Here is a 27,208-nt window from a genome sequence, read left to right on the forward strand (position 1 = left end):
GGTAACTGAATTTTATAACAGTCGTTGAGCAGCCGACCGATTTTTTTTTTTTTTGGAGGGGGGTTACGACTACTAATGTTCAACCCCATAACCTTGTAATTTTGAACCCAATCCAGAAGACAATGAAAAATAAATATTTCGTCTACACACGCAATCTGTATAGCACGAGGGGCGGAAAAACACCTATTTCTAAAATCTGTCTTAAAACCCGCATAAAATTCCTTATAACAATCTTTTTCAAGTGTATAATGTTATGTTATACTGTTTGGAGAAGGTAATTATACATTTGGTGTTTCTAACACTATTTAGCCTCAGCTATGCAAACCCTCTGTAAAGTCACTCACCAAAATTGGTCTTAAGGGAGTGTCCTAGGAAACTTCTGGACAATCAAACATGTTTCAATTAGCATTCTGGTTATATGTTCAATTTCTTAATACCTTTTGTTAAATAAAGAGCAAACTTTTTTTTAAATCTAAATATCGAAAAATTAATGATTCCCAAATTAGGTGATTATAATTTCATTTCTAAATACTAATTCTTCAATACTGATAATTATATACAACGAGCTGCATTTAATTTACAAATATAATTTAAAATATGACCCACTGTTAATTTTCGAGCCTGTCACCTCTGAAATTTAGGAACACCTCCCATGAAGGCATAGCATAGCGTACAAAATCGGATAGGGGGAGTTTTGAAACTTATAAAAAATTGAATATAAATTGTAGATTTTATTATTGATGAAAAAAATCTCTATAATTACAGGAACAAGTTATCAATGAACTTATATGTAGGTAGTTAATGTAAATTTTGCGAACTATTTGTGTTTCCTTTATCTAAGCCAAACAAATAGCGAGTATTTGGAACAATTTTTATAGATAAAGTGCTGTTTAAAAACGTTTGGAACGCTGTCCGCTAATAAGTATTACTAAATCATGAAATGTGAAACATTAATCAGTAAGAGAAAGTATTCTTATGTTTATTTTTGCAACCACTTGTATGTATTAATCATTACGGCTTCATTACATTTATCTTGTATAAAATTAATACACTTTATTTGCGCTGCGTAAAGATAAAAACGGAAATACATTGAGAATTCCCGTCTTTGGAATAGTTTTAGTTCCCATTCTGATGAAGGCTGCTCTGTGACGTAATATCGATATCAGCTGATCGCCTCTCGACACAAACAGAAACTTTAATAACCTCATGCCGTCTACTATCAGTTTGTTTTTCTTTCATCCGCTCCGTAGTACAAAATTTATTAATGGAGAGTGGTTGATCGTGTAAGCTTTACTCTGGAAACAGTATGTTTATGTTCATTACTTGATATATTTATTTATTGTTTAAAGTTCAACACAATTATTTATCATAGTTTTTTTTAAAATAGGAACTTGGACTTTTTCTACTGAACTTCAAAACGATTGCAATGTGAACGATTTCAGAACTTTTAATTAGGTTTTACTCCTATAATCATGTACACTAAAAAAAACTTGCGGATTGAATTGTGCAGTGAGAATTCTAAGTTCAACGATGCTTATTCTTTCAGAAGAATACGTAAAATAAATTCAGTAAATGCTAAAACTGCAACCAATGGAAATTTTGTTTGGGCGAACAAACAATATTTTAAATCCCCAGTTTGCGAAACTTTTGAAAATGGTCGTTTGGTAAAACGTTCTTCTAAGCCTGTCGAGCATCAATCACTTAGATTTAATAGAGTTAATGAACATATTGCTGTTAAAAATGAGAGTGAAATAAATATTTCAAAGAAAACTAAAAAAGTGTCTTTCCAAGACCACAATAATTATAATCACGATATTGAGATGAAGAGAGAAGAAGAAATTGAATACATGGATGTTGTTAGATCAAAAAATAAAATCACAACTCCAGAGAAAAATGTACCTCGGAAACGGCCTTGTATTAGTAACATCGATTCCTTCAATCGACATCCAAGTAATGTTTCTAATTTATTCAATTCTTTGAATGATCATAAAGATAATCTTTTGATCAATAAGCCACAAAAGAATGAAATTCAATCTCTTAAACATAATGGTCCACAAACTGTAAAAATGGAAGAAAAATCTAATAAGCCGCAGTCAGTACTAAAAGAAAACACTGGTTTTGACAATATCCAAGGTATGTCATCAAAAATCAAATCTCTTTTGAACATACCTGTGAACAGCAACGAAAAAAATGATTTAGACAGGGAAACTAAACAGGAAAATTTTATTCAATTCAGTTTATTCAAAATTCTATTCTATTCTAAGATTCTATTCAATGCTCTATTTCAATTAATAAGAAAGAATTTATCAGAGTATACTGCTGAAGTTTCTCTGCAAAATAGCTGGAGAACAGAGAAAAATTCTTATGCTCTGATCCAAAATAACAATCGACAATCTTCTTCCATGAATAGAGATTTGAATGAGACAGATAAGAGCCCTTCTTTCGGACATGACAAAATTAAGAGTCCATCTTTTGGATATGAGAAAATTAAGAGTCCTTCTAATGAATATGAAAGAATTATGAGCCCTTCCTTAGATGATTGGATTAAACAGTGGAAACAAACTTGGAGACAAAGAAATTCTGATTCTGAAAGTGTAAATAAAAATACCACGACTACTAGGAGCAATTTGAAGGAAGATAAAGAGGACAACAAGAACACTTCTAAAGCTGTCAAGGATTCTGGAAGAGAAGAACAAAACAAAATAAAAAATATCTCGACAGTATATACTTCTGCAAGTAATGATAGATATGACAACAAAACTGATTCTGCAACGATTAAGAATTGCTTAAGTAAAGAAAGTCGAAGCAGCAAAGATATTTCTGAAACTAATGAGAATTTTGTAAGAGAAAATAAAGTTACAAGCAAAGATAGCTCTCCAACTATAAAGAATTGTGCAAGCCAAGATAGACATGGAAACAAATATGGTCTTGCAGTAACAAACAAGTCTACAAGTAAAGACATCGAAAATAAGAAATATATTCAGAAACCTTCGAGTGCTACATCGGCTGACCAGATCTACTCTGAAAAAGATGCTCTGCTTTGCTTGCAGGTGACTGGTCAAAATTTGACCTCTGATTTGACTGTGAAAAAAATAATGTTGGAGTATGTTAAGTCCCGAAGACCAGAATTAATGAAGTTGATTCCACTTGAGAATTCCAAAAGTGAAGAAATTCCATATAGCTGCGCAGCAATCATGATTCTTTTGCAGTAAGTAGAAGCTTTATTTTCTTGTTATAAGCACTTGTTTTAAACATAAAATTTTTTACTCAATTTAAAAATTTTCTTAAAAAAATAGTTCTTGATGAATAATTAAAAACTTTTTTTTTTATTATTGTCACTTTTTGGTGAAATTTTTGTTAAATTATTGAAATGAAATTTTTTAATTTGTATAATTAGTGTGATTTAACTGTAAAAATTTCCTTGATCCAACATGAAGGCAAATACAAATAAGGTGCGTAGCACAATTTTTTATTTATTTAGAAATTACAGAGTATTGTTATTTCTATTTTAGTATTTAAATGTGCCTATTTTGACAGTTATAACAGCATTTTTGTAAACGTTACCATATCATACCTCCTTGGTAATGAAATCTTGCTCTGAATTTAAAAGTTTTTTCTTTAATTAAATGATAACGAATTGAATATTTTTAAATAGTTCTTGATTATTAATCTATCAGGATATATACGTATACAGCGTGAAAGGTTTCTTGAATCAAGCTTAAAGCTTTTTATGTTTTTGTGCACATTTTTTTTAAAAATAAAGTCAGTGTTATTTTTAAAAAAATATTAAATGCTTCCTTTATCCACTTGCTCGAGCGGTTCTCAACCTGTGGGGTGCCCACCCCCCGTAAGGTGGCGCAAGCACACTAGAAGGGTGGCGTGAAAATATTCTAGAGAAAATATTATTTAAAAAAATTGATTAACTGACTGAAAAGAAAGCACACATACGATAGAAAACAAAATACATTTCGACTTATTTAATAACTTATTAAAGTAAAAAAACTTATGAAATTGAAACTTAGGATGGGTGAGCCAAAGGTGGCCATAGATAAGCTTTGAGGATTTTACCTAATTTTCTGATTAAGTCTGAGTGGCTAATTTTTTTTTTTTTTTTTGCAAAATTTTACACTTATCTCTAATACATATCACATATACTTTTGATTGTAAAATAGAATTTCATTTATTCTATAGTACAATTTCACAATTTTAGCTTTTGCCCATACTGTGGCCCATATATTGAAATCACTTTTTCACTTACTCAAATCATCTTTAGAAAAGACACTTGGACTGACAAATTTTTTTTATATATATCATTTACATTGATAGTTCTCGTGTGACGTCACTAGTGATTCTTTTGAGTTAACTCATTAAAATAGATCAAGAATTACTGATTAATTCTTTTAAAACAGTTCACTAACCATAACTAGTAAGTAAGAGTTAACACTAACCATATTGGAGTTAACTAACCTAACCCATAACTAGTATTAAAATAACCAAATTAAGAAAATACCAGAATCTATCACAAAAACAAATTGTCTTCTGGTTTCGCCACTTGTCGTGAAGTCTATGAATACTTCTTCCTCATCAATCATCCTTCGGGAGTTTTATGAAATAGATCCCTGACCCACTCGTAATTTGCTATCAGTTTGTCGTCAGCAAGAAAATACTTTTTTTAATTATTTACCAGCAAGGTTAAATGATGTTTCATGAAATGCTCCGAAATCATGGAAGGTGATGATTTGGTTGCTATTTTTCGAATGGAAAAATAGATTGATGAGCAATTTCGTAAATTATGTTGGCAGGCCACAATGGTTGTTTTTTTAACAAACTCTATTAATGCAAATTCACCGTAAGCCAATTCCTTCCTATTTAATGCAGAATTATTTTTGTGCTGCTTTTAAGAAAGTATAAAATTATCACTGCTGTATTTAGACTTATTATCAACCATTATGCAAACATATCTATTAGCACTTATTCTGATGTTTTATGACTCTACTTTTTAGATTTTTCTTTTTTTACTTTTTAGAGCATATTTAATTCTGAACTTGTTAACTGGAAATTTTTTTTAGCGCTCTTCAACTTTGAGCATCAATATCAGCTGGTAATTTTTATTATTTTCTTTTTTGGGGGGAGTATAACTGCATTTTCAATTTAAGTGGAGATAAAAATTTCAGTAAAAATTTTAAATCAATTAAGAAATGTTTAATAAACTATTGCAGAGAGGCAATAGTTTATTAAACTTGTAAGCTACTTTTAATTCTCTTGGTGAAGTGATAACGTCTATCATGTTTCTCACTTTATCAGAGTATTGCTAATAGCTGGTATCAGGTTTAGTAAAAAAAATTTAATTTTTTTAAGTAATGTATTTGGTTATTGTTTAAGCTTTTAAAATCCTTTCTTTTTATAGAAAGTTTTTTTTAAAGTTTAAATAAAAAAAAAATATTTAAATGATGTTACTAAAATAATTTAACACACTGTTAGAGTTTGATCAGTCATACAGAAAGAAAATTGAAATAATTGATTGACAATTTTCTAAGTACATATGTGGAAGAAATCTTCCATAGAATTAGTTTTAGCTCTCTTCTTAAGATGTAAAAGGGATTTTACTTTTGCCATGTAATCCTATGGAGAGTAATATGAATGCAATTTCCCCATTAGTTAGTAATTAATATTTTTGAATATTTATTTATCTCATTTTATTTGTTGAAATGGGTTAAATTAAAACTATTATCCAAATTTAAATATGAGGTTGTGAGTATTTTTAAAATTCAAATTTTATAAATACTTTTGACCTTAACTTTAAAAATTAGGTTAATATTGGTTACATAGAACACATTTCAAACATTTAAAAAAAATTGTCTTAATATATATTTCTTCAGGCTAACATAGGTTAAGTATGACACGTGGAGATGAAAATATGATAGCTAGATTTGAGAGAAAAATACTGCGAAGAATTTTTGGTGGAATAAGTAAAAACGGTACCTGGTTTAGAAGATCTAACACGGAACTTTACAAAGCATATAAAGAACCTGATGTCATTAAATTTATCAAAATTTAAAGGATTAAATGGGCAGGCCACATTATAAGAATGGAGGATAGCAGGACAACCAAAAAAGTTTTCTGTGCCTGGCCAACAGGTACAAGAAAAAGAGGACGACCAAACCTAAGATTTTTAGACTGCCTTGAAAAGGACCTACAAATTATAAAAATAATAAACTGGAGAACCTTGGCTAAGGAAAGAATGTCTTGGCATAGGCTTGTTGAGAAGGCCAAGGCCCATCCTGGGCTGTCGTGCCAATAAGAAGAAGAACAGAGGTTAAGTAGAATCTTTTTTCTGTTTAAAAGGAACCCCTATGTATACTATGGGACCTTTCAACTCTTTTATCACTCTACCTGATATATTTATTAAGAAAATATATAGTGATTAAAACATACTGTTTAATATACATATTTTATTTCAGATATCTTTTCTCTTCATGTCAAAAAATATCAAGCTGGAAAGTAGCCTTGGAAATTATGGCTCTTAGCCTTAAATACAACTTGAAACGGTTGAAGGAAATGTCTGAGCAATATTTTGCAGAAAATCCCCCAACTCTGCAGAATGTGGAAGAGATCATTCACAATGCATGTTACTTAAAGGTAATGTATCATTTGAACAATGCAACTAAAGTTGAAGGTTTATCATTGTATCAATACTTGTGCATTACTCCTCTGTCTATGGAATTTAAATACATACCTTCTTCTTGCATTGTTTTTTCCAAACTTCTATCTGAATTTTGCATACCATTGCATCCCGTGAACCATGACTTTTCAGCAGCGTTTAAGAAAGATATTAGAAATGTCCTTGCGTTTGAGGCGGTGAAAGGGACTTATGTTTTGACGGGGATTCAAATTAAGTTTGATGTGCATTCTTTAGAAAGAGTGAATATTGAGTGTACAGTTTCGAAAGGGAATCAAATGATTATTTCTGATGAAAAGGAAGAACGCTTAAGATCTTTGATAATCCTTAATTTCGGTAAGGACGTATTGGTTCAGCCGTCAGAAAGAGTTAAAGTTTCCGTCATGATCGAGGATATTCAACCTCGTATTTGTAGTGGAGTTACAAATCTTAAATGTGTGCAGAATTCAAATGGGTGTCATTTCACAACAGAATTATCTTCAAATGTTTCGCCATGTTTGATTTTTATTGAAAAACTTCTTTATACTGTGAGCTTCTGAACAAATTAACATCTCCTAAAAGGGATTCTATGTCTTTACAATTCATCCCATTTGTTTGTTATTTCAACAATTTTTTTAAGGAAGTGATGTATTTTTAATTGATGTATTTGTAATGGAGTTACGAACCTTAAATGTGTGCAGAATTCAAATGGGTGTCATTTCACAACAGAATTATCTTCAAATGTTTCGCCATGTTTGATTTTTATTGAAAAACTTCTTTATACTGTGAGCTTCTAAACAAATTAACATCTCCTAAAAGGGATTCTATGTCTTTACAATTCATCCCATTTGTTTGTTATTTCAACAATTTTTTTAAGGAAGTGATGTATTTTTAATTGATGTATTTGTAATGGAGTTACGAACCTTAAATGTGTGCAGAATTCAAATGGGTGTCATTTCACAACAGAATTATCTTCAAATGTTTCGCCATGTTTGATTTTTATTGAAAAACTTCTTTATACTGTGAGCTTCTAAACAAATTAACATCTCATAAAAGTGATTCTATGCATTTACAATTCATTCCATTTATTATTTCAATTTTTTTAATGTAGTGATTAATTTTAATTACTCATTAAAATATTTTGATTTGATTTTTGATTTGTTATTTCCCAGTAAATGTTTAAAAAAATGTACAAGTGTCACCCTGCCACACAGAAAATAACAAAATATCTTAAAATTTCATTGCATTTCCCTAATCTCATTTTTTGCTGCTAATGCTGATAAAATTTCTAATCACCCCGAAAATCTCAGAAAGCTCTAAATATATTTGTACGTTTCTTTTTATAAAGTTAACTGAAATTTTACTCTCTTAATTTTTGTCTAAAAATAAATAAAAAAAAATTTTAACTTATTCTTACATTTTTTATAATATTACATGTTTGAAAATAAATCAGTCTTTCTTCTATTATTATTTGTCTATTATCTTAAGCTTAACATTAGCAACTAAAAATAAGATTGATAGTATGTGTTGTCTAAAATGGACTGAAAGACACATTTTTTTTAACTGTTGTTATGGTATAGAATAGTTACATATGATCAAAGAAAGAAAAATATTTAATAAATTTTTAAACCGGAATTAGAAATTTAAAAAAATTATTTTGAAATTTTTTTAAAGTTTTTTATAATTGTATACTTGAACAAATTTACATCATATGATATATTAATTAGCTGCATTTTAAATGAGTTCTGTGCTTTTATGTTGCATAAAATGAAGAAAAAAAAGTTTAACGAAACTTGTAACTACACTGTCTGAATAATTAGTATTAATATATATCATTGATTTATTTTCCCTCTCCCATATTCTTTTAATATGGGGAAAAATTTATTTTACTTAATCTTACTTTTTTCTGTAGACTTGATCTACTATAGATTAGACTAAAGATTCTTTTAGCTCTACTTCAATCAACATTAGCTTCTCAATAATATAGTGTTCTTTAAAAGCTAAATTTCATATTCTTCCAAAATTTAGAGAATAATGCAAGAAATGGAGAGGGGACAGTTGCAGAATATTTCATAGAAATTTCTTAATCTGTACCCTATAAAATTTTTCTATTTTACAGTGATTAAAAAAATTTGTTTTTCAATTCACTTTATTATTCTCGTTTAAGAACCTACAAGTCATTGCCTAACTTGTTTGTAAACTTAATTTTATAAGGAATCTTTTAAAATGTAAATCAAAAATCTTGTTTAACATTTATTCTTGTTTAACATCCACAAAAATATTTTGATTATTTTATTTATTTATTATTTTTTTTTTGGAAAAACTTAAATTTATGTTTTGATTTTATTTTTTGGGTGACTTAAAAGGAAACATTTGATGATGTTCCTCGAAAACCTCTTCAGTTAAACTAATTGCTTCGCAATCACTAGGAAACATTTTTTCAATAAATATATTACAAAAATCTACAAATTTTTAAGAAATCCGAAATGCCTAGCAATAAACAGAAAATTATTATATTTGCCCGAAATAATTATTTGACAAAATTTCTCATTAACAATGCAAAGTGTTCCCTTTTAAATTCTTTTTAATAATCTGTCTAGTTCACAATTTGTATTACTTTATATACTTTTTTATGTTTGCTTTTATATGAAACTTTAATTTGTGCAATATATTTGCACTATACATAAAAGACTGATTATAGTGTCATTTTGAGTTGGTGAAATGAACTTTCAAACTTATAATGTTCAAAATGTGCACAAATTGCTGCGCATAAAAGCTTAAAAATTGAATTTTTTCAAAGTACTGCAGTAACGCAAGAGATATGCTCTAGAATCAGAAATGTTATCGATACTCTTTACTGCATTACTTTATTTGGGTGGGATCTTGGGAGGTCAGGCTTCACTGTTTAATGTTGCTATCTTTTCAAGATTAGGGATGGGACTTCAAATTCACTCAAAAATTCTTGAGTGGTAAGTATTTACTTTTCATGGACACTTTAACCAAAGTAGTAAATTACTGCATTGAGATGCTTACATGTAAGATGCATTTTGCATTCCTTATATTTTTGTAGGCTGTTTGGGTGCAAAGAAATGTATTTATGAATTTACAGTTTACTGTAATTAATTCCTATTGAATTTCTTTAGGTGCTTTGAGTTAAAAAATTTTATGAGTCAGTCTAATTCATTATTTATCACCCTTTTGGAGTATAGTGTAAATGTCACCAGTAACTATCGAAATGCATGTATGAATACAGCTTACCAAAATGAAATTGTATTGTTATATTGAAAGTTTTTGCATCTAAGGGCACCATAGAATGGAATCTGAGGACCTTTCTGAACTACTATTTATGATAGTATCTTCTAACTACAATTCCTTATAGTAGAATCTAAGGGCATTTTAGAAGTACTATTCATTATAGTAGAACTTAAGGGCATCTCTGAACTACTAAACATTATAGTAGAATCTAAGGGCATCACAGAACTACTATTCATTACAGTAGAATTTAAGAGATATTTCAGAACTACTATTCATTATAGTAGACTCTAAGAGCATCACAAACCAAAGATTCATCACAGTGGAATCTAAGGGAATCACAGATCTACTATTAATTGCTTCAGTACATATATTTTGTACAATTTCTGCGTAATGTATGTATATTAAAACATACTATTGTCTGTTTATGATTAATTGAAGAAAGACAAAGTGTTCGTGTAAGCAAAATAAAGACTTTTGAACACTTGTTTTTGCTCACTTCAGCATTTCTTTAGAAATGAGAAAACAGTAATTTTTATTGGTGAATTCATTCAAAATAATGTTTCATGTAAAGTTAATTTATGCAACATTAATATGATTGATTAGAATTTGTCTCTCTAACAATGAATATGACGCAAAGTTATTTTGTGAAAAGTTGTTCGTTTTCAAAAGAATGTTAGTTATATGAGTAAGACTTACTTTGTACGATTTTGGAGATGTAACATCTCCCTCCAGTTTTTTCTCTTTAAGAGAAGTTCCTTTTTAGGGTCAACGTGTCTTATGTGTTATGAGTGTAAAATATGCTTCATATTTGTAAAAAATATTTAGTCATATATTAAATATTGTTATATATTAGTATAAGTATTTTTAATGTGTAAAATTATTGTAGTTTTCTATTGATTTGTAATGAATATGTTTAATATATTTCCTTTATCTTTAAAATTTACTTGAAAGTAAAAAAGTAAAGATGTAACATCTCCCTCCAGTTTCTTGTCTTTAAGAGAAGCTCCTTTTTAGGGTCAACGTGTCTTATGTGTTATGAGTGTAAAATTTGCTTCATATTTGTAAAAAATATTTAGTCATATATTAAATATTGTTATATATTAGTATAAGTATTTTTAATGTGTAAAATTATTGTAGTTTTCAATTGATTTGTAATGAATATGTTTAATATATTTCCTTTATCTTCAAAATTCACTTGAAAGTAAAAAAGTTTATAACTTTAACCATCAAATTAAATTAATTTGTCATGTAATACTTTTCAAAATATGCAGCGGTGGAGCTAACTTTACCTCTTTAATTTATTTAAGTTTGTTTAGAAATATGAATACATAATAATGTATGTATAATATTTATGTAGAAATAATTTAATTTTCATTAAATTTAATCCCTTTTAAAAGTTATAACGCAGAATCATTAATTTCCATTACTTTCCCTTGATTGCTAATTGTCTTAATGAGATCTAATTACGTGACTGCATATGCCGAACTAATTTAATTTTTCATTAAAACTGTTAAAGCATGAGATTCACTTGAAACTAATTTCATAAGAAGGATTGTGTGTCATATTTTCCTAAAATACTTACTTAAGTCTAGAAAAATAAATTATAAAACACATTGATTCTGTTGGGGAAAAAATCATTACAATTTGCGACGTTTGAGAGATAGCGTTAAGCGTGAGGTTTTGCCAAACGTTATACAAAATAAGTATTTTTAGATGTACCTTTTTTTCAAAACATTTTCACACATGCGCTGTAAAGCTTGACTAGCGTTACAATTAGCAAAAAACTGTAATCATGTGCAAAAGCTCAGAAGAAGAAAAAAAGAAATTTGAATGGATAACTGAATTTTATGGCAGTCATTGAACAACAGACCCATTTTTTTTGGGGGGGGGGGTTACGACTACTAATGTTTAACTCCATAGCCTTGCAATTTTGAACCCAATTCAGAAGACAATGGAACTCTTGAATAAAATATTGGGAGAAATATGCCTTCGTGGAGTACTTTTTTGGTGACAAGAAAACCACGAAAACCATGGATAGGAAAGCCGCGAAAAACTAATCTGGCGGCAAGGGGACTCTAACCCATGATTCGTATACCACTGAGGATATTTTACGTCAGCACTGTGGTCGATGCGAGCCGGATGTGGAATTCGCATCGTCCAGCCGTCATCGGGATTCAAACCCGGTTCACCTCATGGAAGGCGAACGCTCTATCCCCTGAGCCACCACTGCTCAAGTTACTGAATGTAAACAATGGAGGGCATTTTTTTTTTTGAAAATGTATCTGGAAAGTTTAATCTAATATCTAAAAAAATTATTATTTCGTCTAACGCACACAATATCGAGAGCACTAGGGGCGTAAACACACCGATTTATAAAATCTGTCTTAAAGCCCGTATAAAATTCTTTATAACTGTCTTTTTCAACTGTATAAAGTTTATATGAGTTGGCATGAGTTTGTATGAGTTTTAAACTAACAGTAGCATTCCAGTGCTACAAAATGTCCCCTAAGATAGATCGAATTGAAATAGCAATAGATTTCTCATTATCTAATGGCGTTGAGATAAACATAGTTATGAGAAGCTTATTCGCCTGTATTTCATTAATCTTCCCTACACTCTAAAAACTGTACCGCTGATTTCAGAGGCACATTTGGATCGTTTGTGCCTCTGAATTTTAAGGGCACAACGTGCCTTTAAAAATGAAAGGCACAATGTACCTCTGATTTCAGAGGCACATTTGGATCGTTTGTGCCTCTGAATTTTAAGGGCACAACGTACCTTTAAAATTGAAAGGCACAATGTACCTCTGATTTCAGAGGCACATTTGGATCGTTTGTGCCTCTGAATTTTAAGGGCACAACGTGCCTTTAAAAATGAAAGGCACAATGAACCTCTGATTTCCGAGGCAAAATCAGATGTACCTCTTAGCTTGAAAAGTACATTGTACCTTAGATTTTGCTTTTATGAACCACTCATTGAAATAAGCATTTAGTGGTACCAAAACCTGTTATTTACCAGATTTGAACACACTTTTTTTTTACCTATTTGTAATTTGCTTGCACTTCATATAAAAAGGGGTTTACACTATTACCAAGATATTAATTATAATAATTCTTAATGAAAAATATTTCTGAATTCTTTGAATATTGGCCACTTGAGGTGATCATCTCAAGGGATTCCATCTAAGGCTTTTTCATAGGCAATTATAAAATATGTAAATTTACACAATTTCTTTAATTATGTAGCGTTTAATGATACTTCAACAATTTCAATGATGTTTTTCTAATCAGATATAGGTATAAAAAAATAATATTTATTTCTGTTTATTCCAAGTCAATATAATTCATGGATTTTTTTCCAAAAAGTTATCCTCAAAATGGAAATTTCTTATAAATTTAGATATTTTTTAAATATTTAGAGATTTAATAAAATAGCTTTATAAGAATCAAAATTAAACACTAAATATCATGAAATCTAATATCTTTTATTTTCACACATAAAGAACAATATTACATAATTTAGTAACAGTTGCACACAAATATGGAAAAATATAGAACTTTCACAATATTTTAAAATTATAGATGTAGATTTTGAACAATTTGTATGTTTTATAACATCAAATATGTTTAATCAAATGACTTTACAAGTGTAAAATCAAAGATTTCTTTCTATTGAAATGAATTTTTTTTTAAAAGCCTGATTTTGGCGAAGCATATTAACCCATTAGGCGCCATCATTCCCATTTTGGGAACATTAGCTTTCAATTTTTTTAGAACTAACCCAAGTTCGTGATTTTTTTAAAAAAAATCAGATTTTTTTTATTTAAATCAGATTTTTTTGATTTTTATTCAAATACACTGTAAGAACTTTAATTTATGATTAAAAAAACTTTATAAATGCTTAATCAAAATTAATAATAAAACTATATTATAACAATATTTTAACTTACTAAAATAATTTTTCATTATAATACATAGCTTTGAATGCATAGCAACCATTTTGAAACAAATGCATGATTGAAATTTAAGGACTAGTTCAAATAGAAAATTTAAAGAATACTTTAGTAGTCTGTCTAGGTTTTTCAAAGATAACTATTTTGTGAAAATGTAGACATAATTTTTGAAAATTAAAAATTTGGATTTATCTTTTCTTACGAGACACAAAAATAAAATGTTGAGAAAAAAGTATTTTGTGGAATTGTTCTACCGTTTTTCCTAAAGTTGTGTAGGTACCGGTAAACGGTAGTAAATTTCACTTGGACAGACCCCTGTACTTTAACTATTCAAACAGAGTTTCAATTAGCAAACCATAATCTTAATTTAAAATTTCCTTTTTTTTCCGTTTGATTTTTAAAATGACAAAATAAATGTAACAGATTGTGTTTATAAATGTAGTCATTCATCAAAAAATAAATATTTAATCTATATATTTTTATATTAAAATATTCACTTTTAATTCTATATCAAAATAGATACGTTAAGCTAAAAATATTTTTTTTAAAAAAATCTATGTACTCATAGGAATTTTTTTCCACAAAATTTCGTTATAGAAAATCAGATGTCAAAGATACTGTAAACATATTATGAGCAAAAATACCAGTTAATAACCCTACTGTTTCAAATAGAGTTTGAAAGGGAAGAATGACACTATATCAGGAAAAAAATATCTGAATTTATTGGCCTTTTTCTTTTCTTTCTATTTTTGGCAAATTGGGTATTTTCTTTTTAATATGCTTTTGAAAAAGCTTCAAAAATATACATTTTCCACCAATAAATATAATGTAGATTTTAATTCCATGCTTTTTCTTTCAAACGGTAGAATTTTAATTAACAATATTTACATTATTTTTTGAAAAAATTCATGTTTAATAATTACTTTCTACAGCTATGCAAGTCTATATTAAGACAGCATTAAATGTTTACTTTAATCTGTGCTTTCAATCTCAAGAATCAAAAGACTTTTAAAATTGTAATTTTCAATATGTTGGAATTTAACACACACCAAGAAAGAAAGTAATTTCGTTAACTAAAATTAATTAATGCAACAATTTATTTAAAATAAATTTTGAAACTAAGAAAAGAAAATAATAAAAGTATCAATAATTTAAAACACTGTTTTTTAACTTTTATAATCAATATATATAAAAAAAAATTAGTTGATTTAAATCAATGATTTTTTTAAAAAAATCATTTGATTTAAATCATGATTTAAATCTTGATTTAAATCAAGCTGATTTAAATCAACAAACCCTGGAACTAACTGCACTTAATATTATTTAATTGACAATTTTATTTGAGCTCTGAATATATGAAAAGCATTTTGCAATTTTTTTTGAAAGCTTGTTTCAGAATTTTTATTTTTTATAGTATTTTAAAAATCATGAAATTCCGCATTTTTATCCCCAATCATTAAACATGCATTTGTTTTATAAATATTATTAAAATAAAAATTATTTTAACTTAAACTTGATTACAACAATCTAATGTACAAAATAAAACTAATCCATAGAGAAAATGCACAATGGCTAGTTTACAATTGAAGAAAAAAGACCTTGTTCCCTTTTGGGGGAAAGTATTGGCGAAAGCTGTTTTCAAACGAAAAACAAGATGCAGATTATTTTAGCAGAAAAATAATTTTTCATGACAATAATATATGCACTAACTTAATAACGCAGAACATAGCGTCGTTTCAGGTTTATCTTTATATTACTACACTAATCTAATACGTTGCCAAAAATAAACCTCAATCTATGTTTATTTCCTCCCCTCAAACACGATAAAACATCTGCATTTTTCAATCTCTTCCCCATTCATTGCACGTTTACTCCTCCCCAACAGCAAAATGACTCTAAATTTCTATTTGCATTTTTATAAAATAATTAATTTATAATAAATTTGTATTATGTTTAAAAGTTTCCTACAGAAAAAATCTATCATAAAAAATTTCTAACATTTTCCTTTGGCTAAGAATTTTAAAATCTGGCAAATAATTTGAAATACTTAGTATAGGCTATGTATATATATATATATATATATATATATATATATATATATATATATATATATATATATATATATATATATATATATATAGTAATATCATAATTAAAGGTCAATAAAGAAAAAGTGCTGGTAAAAAAAGAAAACACAACACTGGAAGCAAAATTATAATGGCAAACATACTTAATACAATGAGTAATTTAACCAGTGAGAATAGCCTAAACCAAATTTACAAAAATTACAGTTTAAAATAAAACAAAATTAAAAAAAATTAGCACTATAATGAGAAAATAAAATATCATAGTAAAAGGTGATAACATATAGATAAATTTGCTTTACAGAGTGGAACAACTGTAAGTCAATTTTACTTGGAGATGGTAAGATTCGTTTAATGCAGACTCTTATAAAAAAAAGTCCACATGTTTCGCAGAGAACTTTTATTAAAACATTTTCCAAATTTTGAAAAAAATCAAATGACACACATTTTTCTTTCTTTTAGTTTTCACTAGTTATTAATACAGAATCACAATAATTCGGAGAAATAGCAACGGACATTTAAAGGTTGTATCCGGAAGAAAAAATGCTCAAGTTAAACACTTTGCTGGGGGAGGTACATGGGCAAAGCATTTGCAGAGGAGGCCTGATCAAATCCTTCCCACAGCATCCACATTATTTATAGTTTAGCATTGACCACAGTGCTGATGTAAAATATCCTCAGAGGTAGTTGGATCATGGGTTTGAGTCCCCTGGACGCCAGACTAACTGTAGCAGGCTTAGTGGTTTTCCTCTCCATGTAAGTGTTTTATCATGCATTCAGCTCGGCTAGAACATTTAAAACAGGACTTATCAATGTAAGAGTATTTTATTTGAATAAGTAGTTAAAAGTTTCTATCACAATGTACACAAATACATTCATGAAGATTTTATTACATTAAGAATAGGTTTAGCTAAAATAATTTTTATATATAATATTATTGAACTAATTTAACACGTTGAATGCCATAGGGGTCACCGGTGACTGGTGCTGAGTTTTTTCGTAGCGCCACTGGGGTCACCGATGAACAGCGAAACCTCGATTATTCGAAACACATAATTCGAACAAATTTTTAATGCTCTAATTTTTTTTATATTATTATTATTACTAAAATGAATATACTGAATATACTGAAAAATTCATTTTGGCCAGACGGGCAAGCCATGAAAATTAGTGTGGCATTCAACATGTTAAAGAAAAAAAAAAAGTGTAAATCTATCTAAGCTTAAATACATAAGAAAGTGCAAGGATTGTTTTTAACACAAAACAAAATTGGAGTCAACAAAGAAAATTCAAATGTAAATCGAAAAGTAATTATTTATAAAAATAATTATTATTTATAAAAATATTTAATAATTAAAAACATTTTTTTGCATTTACTGGAACACAGTCAAGACAAAGTAACAGCAAAAAAAAAACTATTAATCATTTAGTTATACTAATAATATAAATTTAGATTACACAAACATTAAATTGCCTTTCAGATAGCAAAAAAAAAAAAAAAAAAAAAAAAAAAAAAAAAAAAAAAAAAAAAACAATTTCACTGCATCAAGTTTATACACATATCAATCCTTACAATCAATATATTTTCTTTCTAAATATTATCAAAATTGCTTCGCTTCATATTTTTTTTACTACAGTTCAGGAAAAGCATTAGTTATAGATTAAAAAAAGTTTTTTGATAATGTTATTCTAAGTAACACAGGTAAGGTAGCAATAACAATAAAAAATAAAAAAAAGTTTCTTAAAAATTATTATCACTGATGCTGAATTAGAAAGTTTTACTAGGTAGCTTTTCGTAGCAAGAAAACATGGAGTATAAAGTGTTGAGCATTGAATATGAAGTACCAAATATTTTTTTAATAAATTATTCAGTATATATCGATAAAGCATTAAGAATTTATCTTGGAAAATGCCAGTGACACAACAGCGATTCTGCATATCTAATCCATTTGTGATCCAATGAATGTTATGCAAATAATTTTTTTATTTTTTATATATAGTTATTGATATCAAAATTATGTAAATTAAACTGCTCTAGTTAACAATACTTTAATATTTTTTAAAAAGTTCAAGCTGTTAAGTACTTGGCATTATATTATTTTAAACAAAGAGCAAGGTACTCATCACCGCCCATCACTCAACCATGACCAAAAATCCTATTTCTAGGGCTTTACTTTTTAACGGCCATGGTTAAAATGCCATGTAATTTTGATACTGGTCAGATAAAGTGGACTCCGCTTGAGCTAGCTCGTTTGAATCTTCTGCATGATAACCAATGAGAGAACTTTCACTTGTGGCATAATTTATATGCAAAGTATACACGCCAGTTGTTTTATACATTGCCAGGATCTAACTCATTACCCTAGTTCTCTAATAAGCAGTGTGAAAGATAATTTAACCAGCTGTGCCACAAGAGCACCCTGGAGCAAGCTATTAATCCTTTTTAAAAATCAAATAAATTAAATTTCAATTTGAAATGCTAAAATTTTTAAAACGAATTTCACAGTCATAAATAATTATATATCCCATGTTATCTATTTTGAGTCATAAATTCAAAACTAAAATTTGAAATTATACACTGAAAGCTGTGATGTTAGAATAAAACATTTTTAAACATTAGTACTTTTTCAAAAAAAATAATAACTAATTAAAAATTTATAAATCATTAGAAGATTGCCTTTTTCTCCCATGCTTACACCATATTTAAAATATAAATAAAGCATAATCTTATTTTTTTCTTCAGGTTTATATCAATTGTAAGTTTAGTAACAGTTTGAAATAATTATAATTAGATATCAATGTCAATTGTTTTCTAAAATAGCTAATGATTGAAAGTATACTTTTCATAATTATAATAAAAATTCGAAAACATTCTTCGTTGTTTTTTAAATTATTCAATCATTCTGTGAGAGAATTTCTGTGATAGCTCTCGAATGTAAACTAAGATAAACAAAAAAGCAAATTGGTATTTCAAATAAAAATGATTTCTTATTCATAGCAATCGCCACATTGAAAACCTCATACAAAATTATAATCAAACACTACAGAACAAATATAGGGCACTTTAAAAACATTCCTCTTAATGTTATAATGATAAAACATAAATAATACAACTACAACAGAAATGTAAACATAACTAGGGTTAGCTCTCTCGCTTAAACATTTTTATAAGATTTGTAGCATTAATAATTCACTAATAAAAATTGAAATGTATTAATAAAAAAGATGCCGTCGTTACTTAGGAATTAATATAAAAATAAGATACAAGTATTAAACTTACCAAATTCAAGCATTTTTATAACATCAATAGAGCACATTTGTAGAAAACTTCTTCCATCGGTAGCGTGGATGCGAGGGGACAGAAAACGTATTTCGTCATAAAATTTTTCACTGATGTGCGCATGCGCTTGTTCTCCGTTACATGATCGTACCGAAGAAAAAGAAATGAAGCGAATTTCAGAGGCACGAAAGTCTTATTGTACCGCGCATTGACTGGCGTTTGCTTTGGTACCTTTAATTTGTTGTGGTGCCTCTCATTTTTAAAGGCACATTAGTTATGTGCCTCTTACGCGAGAAAATACACGGTACATTTAGCCTGTGCCTCTGAAATCAGAGGTACAGTTTTTAGAGTGTATCAATCATTTTCCGAGAAATGTTCCGATGTGTATATAATTATTTTTACGTGGTCTAAATAAACGATGACCATGCAAAAAATGGTTGTGATTTTCAGGTATGTTATATAGTCTTTCATTGTTCTCGAATTTTCTGTATTTATAAGTCATAGGCAAAAAAAATTATTTTTTTTTTATTTCCGTTGTTATAGTTATTCAATTTGTTTTATACAAATGAAAGTCACGTTTATATCAGATTAATTGTTAAAAAATTTATAAATACAAAATATGACTTTTATGCAACTTTTTGAAGGAAAGAATTACATTTTAAGCTTTATCGAGTTGTATTTATATTTTGATGCATCTGTGCGCAGGTTTTGCAATAATGATTAAATAGTTTCTTAAGTTAACTCTAAATACTATTTAGGAAACCAAAATATTTCACAGCAATCGTCTCCCTTATGAGAAGATCTATGTACAGGGAGCAAAAAATAAACTACCGCCCTAAATAACTTTTGAGCTAATGATCGGATCTTCACGTTCTAGAAATCGATCTTAATGATTTGAGGAGGTTGACCTCAAATATTGTAATTAATTAGTATCGACGATATGAAAGTAAGTAAAAAATACACTTTCTTTGAATACCTAAGTGTGAATCAAAGACATGAAATAAAGATGAAATTGTATTTTATCTAATTAAGCATATCTTCTTCTTTAATTTCTTAAACGTCTGTGAACTGCCAAGCCAATTTTGAGTTTCCGACTACCATTGTTCCACTCCGAAGCCTTGTAATTTTGAACCCAATCTAGAAAACAAGGGTATTCCTAGATCAAGTATTGAGGGAAATATGCCTTCTCGGAGGAATTTTTTGTGGGATCTAACCAGTATTTGCGTTACATGAAGAGGAAAACCACGAAAACCTCCCATGGTTAGCCTGAGGGCTGGAGGATTTTAACCTATGATCCCTGTACAACTGAGGATATCTTACTTCGCTGTGGTAAGCATGTTCGGAATTCGTATGAACCAGCTATCGCTGAGATTCGAACCTGGGTCACCTCACGCTCAATCTCCTTAACCACGGATTTTTGTTTCTCAAAATATGGGAGTAGGAACGATCAGGGAGATATGCTCCACATAGCTTGGTTAGGAGAGCGACCTAGATTGTACCCGTGAATGTTAATTTAACCTTTTTGCGTATTTCACCATATCTCGAGAACTTTTTAAAGGAATAAAAGAAAAATTTGCACACAATTATAAAACTCCTTTATCCAAAAATAATCCCATGCAAAAAAATAGCTTTCAATAAACATTTATTACTTTTTTTATTATTTAATGTAATAATGGTTGGAAAAACTTTGAATTGAAACGTATAAACTTTTTTACATAAGTTTAAAAAATGTAATTTCGTATGTCAAAGTACAAAATTGGAGCGTAAACGATCAAACAGTTCCTCAGAATTTGAATCTTAATTTTCCTTTTAATGCAAGTCAAATATCTGTAAGCTCTGTCAAAAAATAAATGAAATCCTCTACCACAGCGAGTTTGTTTATCCAGGAATTCCCTAGTTTTCTAGATTGGATTTAATAAAGCAAGGTTATGAAAAGAAAACTTATTACTGTAAGGCCGATATTGATCAGCATTTCAAAACAAGTGAAAGTACAAAATGTCATTAAGTAGCTAATAGTGGAAACTATTACTATTCATTAAAAGTACTATTCATTTAAAAAAATAGCTGAAAAAAAAAACAATTTTCCATAAATGAAATGTTAAAATTTTTTTAAAACTTCTCTTTGAAACTTTATACGTATTTCATCACGCACGCTGTAATTAGGTAATTTATTATTTATAAAAAGATTTTCTTAAAAAACTACCTTTTCGTTTGTAGTAAATAAGAAATCTAAAATGTGTTTATATAAGATTATTTTTTTATAAAAAAGTGTACGAAACATAAATTTTATATCATAACAATAACGTAAATCAATATGAAGATTAGAGTTTCAGAACATGATTTCAGAATTTGAAAGGGACATAAAGACACCTTTTACAAATTTTCTGTAGGCTGTGTGGAACTAACAGAATGATATTATTTATAAGTTTACGTTATTGAAAAAGAAATCAGTTATCCAATTAAAAACTTTCAGAATTAGGAGAATTGACTTAGTTATTGCAGCCGATCAATTCAGCTCATCAATCTTATTTGACTATTTTATTTATAAAATGGTTTAAATTTAACACGGATCATGTTATATATCCAATATATTCTAAACAATTTTAATCGACGATGAATTGAAATATGTCACAAAATTTCTCCATATTTCCTATAATTACTTGCTGAAATGAAGCCAAAGAAGAAATGAATTTGGCAATTTATCATGTTTTGTTAAAATCTGACACAAAAAGCAATATATTGAGTTTTTAAAAGATAAATTTTCTAAACATTTATTATATTAATTTTGGAGCTTTATTTTCCTTTTTAAATTCCTTGAAGAAATTCGGACTTTACTTATTGTTAAATTCAAAAATTATTTTCCTTCTAAAATAAAATAAAAAGTTTTTTTTCTCAAAAAGGAATTCTGACAACTACAATAATTCTTTTAAAAAATATTTTTTGCAACACTCAGTTATCGGCCAAGGGTGTCATAAAGGTTAAGTCTCCACAATTTCGGGATCAACGGCATGTTGGTGGAAAGGTAATCTCTTTGCTTGACTGTTTTATTCCCAGATTCGCTGGTACTTTTCGACTATTAACTAGGCAAGATTTTAATTGCTATCCAGATTAGAATCCTGTCCCTTCTTCCTATCAATTCCTTTATTTTTCATAGTTTTTCTTCATTGCTATCGCTATTGGCACAACAGCCCGGGATAGGATTAAGCATTCTTTTCATTGCCTGATTTTGCCATAGTTTACCCCATAGAGCTGATATAAAAGTAGAGCAAGCACGCTGTTATATCCCCCCTCTCTTTTCACCCCAAACCTCAGACTTCTGTAAAATGCTCCCTCTCTTTTGACGATTTTGACGGAACGAGAAGAACGTCACGCAACCGTTGAGACGAGTTCTCTTTTTTAGTAGATTCGTTGTTGTTGTTGTTGCCTTCTGCAACTTGTCAATACTAACAAGCCCATTTTTAAGGTAAAGGGGTGTTATTCTTCTCGATGTCACCATCTATGGTCGAGAATTCGAGTTCTATCACACACATACGTCACAGCCTGTTTTACAAAGAGAACACATTCACACACCATCCATCTGTAGATCATAATTTTGATCTGAACCAGAACACAATCAAACTCTGATCCATACCCCTATTGATTTCTCATTGGAACTTAAAGGACTTGGTTACCCCAGCAGATTAAGCCTGCATCAGTTACCAACATTCGGCTGGTGGGGATCGAACTCACAACCTTTTGTACATGGGGAAAAAAGTTGTTGCCCTTCCGGGTAGGCTCGAAATACCAAACTTTTGATTAACGGCCGAGCGAGCTAGCCAATTGCACCATGGAGGCTTCGTATTAGCTACGGTAGATTCGTGTTTCGTTCTTATAAAAGAAATGGGGGAAAGTTAAAATGAACTTCGAAATTAGCGGAAAAATTGAAATATTATGAAATATCATAGAGTTCAATTTCTTAGTAATATCTACATTTTTCATTTCAAATTTTGAGTGACTCTCACTGATATAACCCCTAACTATAACTCTCACTGACAAATATCTTCATTGATTAATCTGTTTTTATAGTAACACTTCATAACGAGTTATCAAAACCTGTTAATTATTTAAAATCAATTTGCTCAGCTATTCATTTAAAGACTATTCAAACTAATATTAAAATTTTAAAACTTAATGATAATAATAAAACTGTACGATTTAGTAAATAACAAATAAATATAACAAAACTATAAAAAATAAAGACACTTTTTATTCCACTGCCTTTAAAATTAAAAATGAACATCATTCACTTTCGTTAGATGAGCTATCTATTATATATAATTCTCTTACGTGGCTCCCAAATTTTGGCTGTATTTCTTTTCTGCCGGTGGCAACGTTTGCTTTGTTTTGAAAACACCAAAGCATTCTGCCTTTTAATGATGTGTTTCTGATCCAATATATATAATTCTCTTACGTGGCTCCCAAATTTTGGCTGAAGTACTTTGTACAACTAAATAAGATTCTTCTCACAACAGTTAAATATTTACTTTATTTTCTTCATTCATAGAGAAAACAGTCGGCAAAGAATTCTGTTAGGTTGAAAAACATTTCGCTAAAAAAATAACGAATTCTAAAAGAAATAAAAATAAACAACTTAAAATAAAAATGCCGTTGCCAGCCATAAAATTTTTTGAAAGTTAACTTAGCAACATAAATCAAAATGACATAGAAGCGCAACTAGATCAAAATCATGATACCTGAGCGCTTGACGTAACAAATCCTTCAATTCTAAAAGTGTTGTATCGCCAAATGCTCAAATTAACAATTGTGTTCTTAAAGAAATTCTATAAAAAGTTTTAAATAAACAACCTACTTCTACAACTGCTTCTTGAAGAACTTGGCTCAATGATTAAAAATATTGTTTTAATTTTACAGTACTAACTTTACTTCTACTTACATTATTGCTATGACCCTCTTTCATTAAATTTTTCAACTTCATGCTAAATTTGAGGACTTTAAGTTGTTTTGTGGTTGAATACTGACATTTAGAAATGTGTACATAAAAAAAATAATATTTAGAGGTTGAGAGTTGCCTCAGAAAAATTTGAATTGTTAGCAATGACTTAAACAAAATTTTTTATTTTAACTGACAAATACTATATTCTAATTTTAACTTTTTCTATGACTATACTCATTTTCTTACTCTTTTCTTTGTTTTTTATACATTTTATATTTTTGTGATAAAATAAAAAACATATAGTTGTTCTGCTTCTGAACACTGATGAAAACACAAAATGATGGGCTTCATCAACCATCAGAAATATATACATTTATTTTACAAATTCCATATTATTAAGGTGGCGCCCTTCAGAGAATTAAAAATACAAAATTATCATCATCAAAGCCGATGCTTTACATCCAGCGGCAGACTACTATTTCATATTGTTTTACAACACATGGCTTTAACACTCTGGTGGGAAAGACTTTAAAACAAAACTTACAACAGTTACTTTTCTCAGCAACTGAAATTTAGAATAGTGTGATTAAGAAAAATATGTGAACTGTTTGCAATTTCAAATTAATATTGAAATGTACAGGTTTAGAATTTTCTACAGTGAAAAGTTTTCGGAATTTCAGTATTCAAAAAAGTATACAAAAACTAGACGTTAAGAACGTATCCAATGAGCGAGTAAAGCGAGCATTGGATTGCGAAGCAATCCGAAATGAACTGCGAAAGCAGTTCCGGGGGTTGGTGAGCGCCAGCGAGCAGGGGGCGAAGCCTCCTAGTATTTAGAATTTCGTATGACGTGAATTTCATAACAGTTACATTATTTTAAACATTGTATACAAAATATTAATAAACTGCCGGGTTTTACTAAAGGCCACTTTTTTGTGCATTGAGAAATAAAGAAAGATCAAAACTACCAGAATGTGTTGAAATTTATCGCATTTCTAGCTCTTTGGGAACACCAAAAATCTCGGTAATTTTTTGACGAAGTGCTTTGTTAATGACTTTAGTAAAATTCACAATGAAATATGGTTTCATAGTATGCGATAAAAATTGGTAAAAGTGGAGAAATATAGTAATTTTATTATGATATCTCAGAGCATCATTTATTCCGTCAAATTTAATTTTTCATTTTTTACTAAATATGAGGTAATAAGAAACATAATTTTGAAAACCAGAATTACCAATTAAACCATTACCATATGAACGAAAAAAAATTACCAAATGAATGGTTTAATATAATATAATAATAACCGTATAGATTTTATTAACCAGAATTATTATTTCTTTGCTAGAAATATCATTACTATACAGTACTGTAATATGAGCAGAATATTTTTTCACTGTGTATCCTTGATAATATCACCCACTAATACAGTATAATGAAAAATAATCTAGTATTTATTTGTAACATAAAAATGTTTTACTGATGTTTATAGTTAGAAACACATAGTTATATGCTTTTAAGACCCTCATCAGAAAAGAGATTAAAAAAAAATCTTACCTGATTCAAAAATAAATATTAAAGTGAAAAAGAAAGTTATTGAAGTCTAATGGATTAGTGGTAAAGCAGGGGGTAAAAAAAGGTCAAAATTGCATTAATTATGTGAGAAACTTGAATATTTTCAGAAACAGTTGAGATTCGTTAAACATCGATAGCGTTTTTGTTTCTTCCTCCCTTAAATGGTTGCAACCTCTAAGAAGTGCATTATTCATTATTTATACTTTTAGATGAGAATTAAAAAAAAAAGATATTTATAAAACATAGTCATTAAGTAACAATCTCTATGATTACATTGTCTACATACTACATTTGACAGATCTATTAGGAAACAATGCATTTGCTTGAATTTACATTAAACATTTGAACTATTTTACCAAAATAAACCGTTTTTTTTTCAGAACGCATTATTATGTGCATTTGAAATTGAAAAAGGAAATAAAAAGAAATACTCATTTCTTAGTTTCATATCTTTCAAGAATAAAGTAAGCAATTTTTCGCAGAATCAAAGCTATTTTTGAATGATTATAAGATTTTTGAGCGGAAATTATGATTGATTGCTTAACGTATTTTCCCCTAATTGTGTCACGAAGTACTATCATTTTATGAAGTAAACCAGTGTTTCTCAGATTTAGCTCACTGGAAACACATTTGAATTCAACAAAAATAAATTTTATTCTTTAGAATATCAAACAATAACTACAAAATATGAGTAAAATAACATAGATAAATAGCATTGAATAATTGAACAGAACAGTCATTTTTAGTTCGTATATATAATTGCATCTAATAGTGTTTGGAATCTTATGACGTAGAAAAGACAGTAAACTTATATTCAAATTGGTCTACGGAAAAACACTTTTCAGTTTAAAAAATTAATATTTATTTCCTGAATTTCTAATTTGAATTTCTAATAGTCTCCTGTTGCAAAATAGCATTGATGGCAGATACCGTCACTCTATATCATTTTTGTCATTTCTAAATAAAAATTACATTATTAATGTACTTTTTGATTAACATCTTATTCAAAATTTATAAATGTAATTATACAGAGTTTGTTTAAAAATGTACCCATCTATACAATGTATTAAATTAATTTTATAGCCCTAAACCTAGAAAAAAAGTTATTTAAATTATATAATGTAATTTATTTCGCAGTGTCTCTAAAATACTGTGAAAAGAATTAAAAAGTGTAAGATTATAAATGAAACTTACAAATTGGGACTTATAAACAGTTATGTTTTTATCAGTAATACTTTCTTGCTTGTATTAGTAGAATATAAAATTCTGCTAACTACAATTTTTTTATAATTGTTAAGAGTTGTTTGGCAGAATTCCAGAGCAGTTAATTATTTATTTGATGTCATGACTTCTTTTTCTTAGTGAAAGTGTTTCATTTTGCTTGCAAAACCAAAATTGTACAAAATCTAATAAATTAGAAATATTTTTAAGAAAATCATAAATTTTGTGTAAATTAAATGTCAAATTTAAGAT

The 27,208-nt window shown here is 28.6% G+C and overlaps 1 protein-coding gene and 1 long non-coding RNA gene across 2 annotated transcripts; one reads left to right on the forward strand and one right to left on the reverse strand.

Annotated features, from left to right (window-relative positions):
• Positions 1-1,206: 1,206 nt before the first annotated feature.
• LOC107456670 (uncharacterized) lies at positions 1,207-8,058 on the forward strand. The gene is made up of 3 exons (XM_016074601.4): positions 1,207-1,304; positions 1,388-3,208; positions 6,462-8,058. The coding sequence occupies exons 2-3, from the start codon at positions 1,473-1,475 to the stop codon at positions 7,216-7,218; spliced, it is 2,493 nt and encodes an 830-aa protein (XP_015930087.1). The 5' UTR covers positions 1,207-1,304; positions 1,388-1,472; the 3' UTR covers positions 7,219-8,058.
• Positions 8,059-16,334: 8,276 nt separating this feature from the next.
• On the reverse strand, positions 16,335-19,370 carry LOC147815828 (uncharacterized). Its single transcript, XR_015431405.1, has 2 exons — positions 19,230-19,370; positions 16,335-16,734 (listed from the first exon to the last, which is right to left on the reverse strand). It is a non-coding gene; the product is annotated as an uncharacterized LOC147815828 (long non-coding RNA).
• Positions 19,371-27,208: the final 7,838 nt, after the last annotated feature.

This window comes from Parasteatoda tepidariorum, chromosome 2 (assembly GCF_982258835.1).
Source record: "Parasteatoda tepidariorum strain Cologne lab strain chromosome 2, Ptep-v5.0, whole genome shotgun sequence".
Classification (NCBI taxonomy): Eukaryota; Metazoa; Arthropoda; class Arachnida; order Araneae; family Theridiidae; genus Parasteatoda; species Parasteatoda tepidariorum.